The 6,964-nt window shown below is 38.9% G+C and overlaps 1 protein-coding gene across 1 annotated transcript in view; it reads right to left on the bottom strand.

Annotated features, from left to right (window-relative positions):
- Nucleotides 1–2,146: 2,146 nt before the first annotated feature.
- Nucleotides 2,147–6,964, bottom strand: part of RNASEH1 (ribonuclease H1) — a gene marked incomplete at its 5' end in the record, with an annotated part of 7,294 nt that continues 2,476 nt past the window's right edge. The window contains 4 exons of the mRNA XM_010013509.1: nucleotides 2,147–2,620; nucleotides 4,294–4,418; nucleotides 5,462–5,546; nucleotides 6,638–6,692. Coding sequence (XP_010011811.1) covers nucleotides 2,534–2,620; nucleotides 4,294–4,418; nucleotides 5,462–5,546; nucleotides 6,638–6,692 — 352 coding nt within the window. The remainder of the gene's footprint in view (nucleotides 2,621–4,293; nucleotides 4,419–5,461; nucleotides 5,547–6,637; nucleotides 6,693–6,964) is intronic.

The following is a 6,964-nucleotide window of genomic DNA, read 5'->3' as shown; positions in this document are numbered from 1 at the left end:
GAAGGAGATCTGTCCGGGTAAGGGGCTTCTCACCCGCACAAGCCCTCTGGGTAACACGCTGGTTGTAACACGGGTCATGCCTAAGTTCATCAGCAACTGTGTTTACATCCAGCCCGCCCTGGCAGTAGTGCTCTGACTGAGCTTAACAATAGGTCTCAGCCTCAACGAGGACCTGCACTGCAACCCGACAGTATGGAAAGGTAAAAAATGACCTGGGGAGCAGCAGGGGAGGCACAGTGGTAAGCAGCATTCTGCCCAGAAAGCTCATGTCTCCATCCATGGAGACACTCACATTCTGAGCGAGCTGCTCGCAGTGATCTGCTAGAGCTGGGCTGGGCAAGGCACACTCCAGCAGTGCTCTCTGGCCTCCTCCAGCCTGCACAGTTCTGCAGTTCTACCTGGCAAATAAACCAACAGGCCGCTAAACACGATGTAAGGATGGAGAAACAACTGAAACAATCCCTCCGTAAATCTTTTTCCTCACAAAAAAAAAGAGAGTTTTATACTTAACCAGTATTTCTCAGATTCTTAAAACTGGTACCAGGTTCCTTTAATGTATAGGATTCATATATAAGCACTACTGGTTATTGATCCTGGATAAAACTTCAGCTCCGTAACATGACAGGTAAGCTGGTCCGATGCTGGTATTGTCTATATTTTTAGAAGCACAGACAAATCCAGCCAGTTTGATGCCTGTCCACTGGATGTCATGGCACTAAGTGCCCTGAATGACTTGAACAGCCACCATCCTCTGCAGATCCTCAAGTTAAGTCCCATTGAGACGTATTATTTGCTTTCCATCCTTTAACCAGCCCTAATCCTGTAACTTTCATCTTACCTTTGTTTTGTCCTGCATTTCCAGAGCAAAAATGAACACTGGTATCAAATTAACCTAAAACTCTTTCCTATTAGATTTCCTGTTATAATCTACCTATTAGATTCATAAGTTGCTTAAATTCAGTATTACACAGATGCTATGATTTACCCACATTATCTGTACTTATTTTCCAAAGCTGCTGCTTCAGAACCTAGAGATTCCGATACAGTAAATAGGATCTATATGTTTAACTGGAGATGTATTGATGGGCAGATGATTAGATGTCATGCCTTCAGTATGTTGTTGGTCACACTGTGATCCCTTAATCAGAGATCTGATCAGGGTTGATGGTGTATTTTCCTTCAAGCCAAACTTCTAAAATAAATGAAGAGATGGAAAACTGTATGCATATACACAAGAGGCAGAGGGGAAAATCTAATCAGTGGACTACCTCTGCCCTACATGAGCTTTACTGTGAAGTCTTGGATGAGAGAGAACAAATCTAAAACCTGCACTCATCTATTAATTACTAGCCAGCCAGTTTCCTCATTCTATTGCAATTCATGTGACTCTAAATACGTAAGAGCTTATACGTTGCCTCACTAAAGATATTATAATGCATGAGAACTATCAAGAAATCAAGTTTCAGCAGCTCCACCAGTCTGTACCAACAAATACAAAAATAAAATCAGCAACCTCCAGCTGAAGCCCTACTGTTCAGTGGTAGAAAGGTACCTTACAAAGAAATTGACAAAGGTAACATACCAAACCTGCTTGCTCTTCCCATGTATATGCATAGAAAATAAAACTATGTTGATTACTGGTAATTATTCTCTAATTCAAGTGCACATTAGCCATTCCATTAATCTCATCGACTGGAAAAAATGAAGCCAAACACTTGACATCTGGAAGATCTGGAGAAGCTGATCATCTTCGAGTTCCATTTCAGGTAAAATGGCCAATTACTTATTACCTTTGGGACAACACTGAAGAGGAACCAACAATGCTAATGTGAACCAGTATGCATAAAAAATACTTAATGGAAATAGGAGGTCAGAAACAAAGAGTTTGGACATTAAGCAGCAAGAGATAACTGTACAAATTCACCATTCAAGTTCTCTAATGACCTGGCTTTTTACTTTGCTCATGCTGCCTTGCAAAGTAAGTAACATTACAAAGGAATTTCAGGCGCTGTAACTGATGATGCTGTGTGGCACAGATGAGCGTTACAAGCCCACCTGCTACTGGCAAAATGCCTCTGTGTGAGGTCACCGACCTCTCACCAAAGTGCTCCCTCCCCCAACTATTTCGGGCTGTTAATATATACCTCTGTACAAAAAAATAATTTATTTTGCTAAGAGAAAGATACAGAACACAAGATAAAGATTTAATATGACTTCTGAAGTTCTGTCTTTACGGTGACTTCAGAAGTCTACAAGATAGTTAAAACTACTGACTGAGGCCCTTCAGTAAGATGGGGTAAAAGCAAGCACTTTGTATCATCAGATTAAACAAAAAAATACAAAAACTTGATTGTAAAACAAATGCTATAAAAGAAAATGTGATAGTTTTCTCCAGTGAAGTTGGTACGGGTTTAATACTTCAGGCCGGAAAGTACACTTTGAAGTTCAACTCTGAAACAATTGCAGCCATTCAAATTGTCACTGTTATGCAGTTCCTTTCCCTCCCACTGTGACAGTCTCTAGTCTCTGTACATCATGACCATTGTTTACTAGCTCCTTCTCTTGCTAGTCTATCGGCTTCTTCATTTCCTTGGAAGCCAGCATGACCAGGAATATGCATCTGTTAGGATAAAAGTATAGGAGTGTTAGATACGCAAGATAGCAAGAAAAAAAAGTACATACATGGAATTTGATCAGTACACAGTACAGCAGCACGTCCACAGAGACCCTCTCCTCACATTTAGTCCTGACATGTTCTCCTCAGGAATGTTCAGTCTCCCTTCCTCTAGGAAAGTCTTGCCAAACTGTGACAGTCATCCTTCTGGGAAATAGTGAACTGGCTATAAGGAGTACCTAGCCTAGCCTTTAAGAAATGCAGACAGCTCTCACGTAAAATTCCCACTTCCAGAGAAGAGAGAAAAACCTATCTGTATTCAGTGCTTAAATCATGTTGACCTTTTCCCAGAAAGCCAGAGACCCCTATGCCACCAACAGCTTTGGTGGTTACGGCACTCACTTCAGATACAGGAACAGAAAAGAATCTCTCAATTCTCAGGTATTGTAACTGCCCGTCCTTCAATTAGGAACTGAAAACACTTTCAACCCTAAGTCTGTCCTTTTCAGAGGTAAGGGTGGAGCCCATGGAGGTCCATGGGGTCCATGATGGAGCAGAAATCCACCTGCAGCCCATGCAGTACCCCTTGCTAGAGAAAGGGGGTTACATGATAAAGTGTATACATACATTACTCTTCCCAAAATAGAAGTCCTACCAAGTTTTGATTCAGCTGTTAGAAGTGTGCACAAAGCAATACTCTTTTTTTTTTTAATGTAAAATACTCGAAGGATAGCTGAACTTTGCTTTTAGTTTTAAATTTTTACACTTTCTTCTCAACAGACAATAGGAGTAATTATACAAAATTCTAGTCAGCCTTTAATTGGAGTCACCAGCTCTGGAACACAGACCAACGTAAGTGAAAGAATCTCTCTAATACATTTCTCACAGGAAAAGTGCACATTAAAGATCGAAGTCATCCTGTTTTCTACAGAGTACAGACAGAAGCCCAATAAATACACCATTAGCAGCCAAAAAGTCAATAATAAAGAGATCTAGAATCAGTAGGCTTATACCAGAATTAGAGTAAAATTTAGAAGGAGGAGAGAGTAGGTATCACCTACAATGTTTAGTGCTGAGGTCACAGAAAAATGTTTTATCAGGAATACCCATATTCCTGTTGTTTTTAATTCTTTACTGGGAAGCAAAACAATTTTAAACTTAACAATAGGTATTTCAAAAAAACCTTTCTATGCACGGTTTTCATGGATAAAACACAGTTACAGTACAGAGAACTAGAGCTAGTTTACTTGGGATTATAGTTTCTTAGTTTTCTCAGTTTAAAGACACCCACGTGATTGAGTTATACCAAAGAACCAGCATCTTAAGAGTGCTGAAAAGCAAATCCATAAATTCAGCTATGACTCAAAAAGACAGTTGTGTTTTAAGCTTAGGCTTCCAGGAACAGAAATCTTACCTACTAAAAGTAATTATTGCAGACATCTAGGTAGTAACAAGAGACAGAAAACAAATACAAACATGCATTTTAATAAATGAAATCCTGGTTCCAAAAGCCTAGTTATCTTATTTGCTTTAAATAAAACCAGCAGCTTCTCTGTATTTATGGTTTTACTTACGGATGTACAATATTATGCTCTATAAAACTCTTTACAGTCATACTTGTCAGTTTTTACAAGAAGCATGTTTAAGATGTCATTAATAAGAAGAAATTAGGTGCTTACCCACTGAATTTCTATGTCTTTTGATAAATTAGCAAGTCTTTCAAAATCTTCTTTATTTATTACACTACTTCCTGAACTTGTCCTCCAGCCATTTGTTTTCCAGTTGTCAATCCAGCTCGTAATACCTATGTAAAGGGGGCATCACCATGAAAATGCTATTAAGGAAGCCAGCATGATGATAATCTTAAAGGTCTTTTCCAACCCAAACCATTCTATGATTCTAAGTTGTAGCAAAGAGCCTTAATTTTAACTCTGTACAAAGTCTCATGCAAAGACACTGGAGATAGAAGATATGTTTTTGTCTGGTTCTCTAACACTGTCTTTCAGGACTGTATTTTTCCATTATTACTTGAATTACCAGAACATGTTTTCCCTAACAGATGTTTAAACACTACAATCCTATGTATGCATTACACACAAAATTACAACATAAACTTCAATAAACTGAAGCTAAGAATTGCCTGATGGTACAGTAAGCTAGAACAAATCTACTGTTTTATTTGTTCTGAGAAATTGAGAAGACACATGCATAGAGGAAAAATAGATGGCCACCTGTCTTATGGCTTCTGCACACCAAACAGAATCCTTCAGAGAAGGACCATATAAGCAGATTTCTACAGAACAGTATTTAACATTCTGGCCATCCATTGCTGGCCAGAAAATTTACTATATTACTCCTTAAATAAGGAAACAGATAAGAGCCTGAAAGTTTGGAAGTGTAGTCTACATGTAAAAAGCAAAGAAACTTGAATGGACTTCACAAGTGTGTATGAACACAGCCTCTCCAATCCAAGCAAAACAAAACACCTACAGGGTTACTACACCAACTTCCAAGTACCTTCCTGAGTACATACTTAATAGAGCATACACGAATTACATTTCTTCTAGACTTTGTGTCATACTGAGTGCCTTAAGACAAAAATCCTACAGCCACTTCTATCAGCCTTTACTGTAACAGGCACTTTGTCTCTGCTTGTATTTCATGCAGTTATCAGGTGATGCCTGCAATATTCTGATTTTTTTCCCCAAGCAGACCTCAGTGTTGAAATAAGTTATGCATTCTCTTCTGTATATCCCTCTTCCCAGGCCCATATTCTGTGGCCCTTATGTAATAAACCAGCATGCAGCATGTCTTTAAGAATCAGGAAAACTAACATCTTTAACTTACCATTAATAGTGAACTTGCTATCAGTGTAGATAATTAGTTTCTTGATGTTTTGACTCTTCGCTTGCTCTATTGCTTTGCAGGCTGCCTTAAGAACATTTCAGCAGAATCACAGTTCAGACCAGGACTTTGAACACATGCAATTAAAATACCAGCAAAATACCTGATGCTAACACAGAACTACAAAGAATATTACTGCAATCTCTCCATCAATGAGTATCAACAAACTTTAGAGCAGATTCCCAAAATTATGCATGCTCATGACCATTTAATGAAGCAGGCAAACAGGCAGCCACTGAAACTTCACTGGCAAGGAGGAAGGATTCATACCAGTTCAAATAGACTGGAACTCCTAAAAGCTTTGGGGGTTTTTGTGGGTTTTTTTTGGTGCTCTGAAATATAGTAAGAGGGAAAAGTGGCTGAGTTTGGACGTAGAGCTGAAAAGATCTTTAGTGACAAGTTTGACCCCTGGCACACCATCATCACCTCTGCTTGTCCCTCTAAAATGAACTTCCTGTTATTTTTAAGCATCAGTTCTTCATTTCATTTCACCTCCAAACACACAATGCAGGATAGCACTAATACCAGAATTAAGATGAGCTGAGAAGGGAAGACTAAATCTGCTGTAGCCAACAAAGTTTACTTTGTAACAGAAGTTAGTCCTGAGGGCCTAGAATTGTTTGTGATATTTATCTAATACTAATGATACTCTTGAGACTATTTTATGGGTGGTGCCACAGTCAGAGCTTTTGTTATTTAGACCATGGGACTCTCTTTGGGAAGCCAGGTCTACTGGATGCTGATGGGGCTGGTCTGACAAAGAAGGGGAAGAGATTCTCTTGTTAATCACTACTCACCCCAAGGTCAGAGATACACACATTAAAAATGCAAAGGATACGATACAGATTTGAGAACCAGGCTTTCCAAATGCCAGGCTGTTTTAAATAGCTGTGCTTGGCCTGATGGTATTTGGGGATTCTCAAGGTGAATTACCTCATTCAAAATACAGTGAAGATCAATAAACTCAAAAAAGAATTATTTATTTGAAGTCATAACTTCTCATATTTGTGTACTTCCCTCACAGCTTCATAACTGTTTCTGAAGGCTAGAGCTGAAATAGTCATGAGTGTGCTACTGTGGTCTAACATGCAGAACCATTTTAGGACATTTACTACTTACATGTATTTCTGCTCTTTGATTAGTCTGCCGTCCAGGAAGCCTTTCACTGGTATTTCTGTGTCCAAGGAATGAAGAGTATATTAGTTACCCCCAAATTTCAGAATGGTGTATAATAAGCACACATTTTAAAAATAAATACAAGAGAGCTACCTTTCATTTTATAAAGAAGAATGAGTAGAAATCCTAGATCTAACTTCCATCTGCATATTTAGACCTGCTGTCAATCTGCAGCTACATTTGTCATCTTCTGTGCACACCTACACCTATTGTAAAACTTTCTGCATCACGTGAGTTATAGCCCCAGTCCCTACAAATATTATTTCAGGT

Source organism: Nestor notabilis, unplaced genomic scaffold (genome assembly GCF_000696875.1).
Source record: "Nestor notabilis isolate BGI_N333 unplaced genomic scaffold, ASM69687v1 scaffold7620, whole genome shotgun sequence".
Taxonomy (NCBI): Eukaryota; Metazoa; Chordata; class Aves; order Psittaciformes; family Psittacidae; genus Nestor; species Nestor notabilis.
This window is presented reverse-complemented; position numbering and strand designations above follow the sequence as displayed.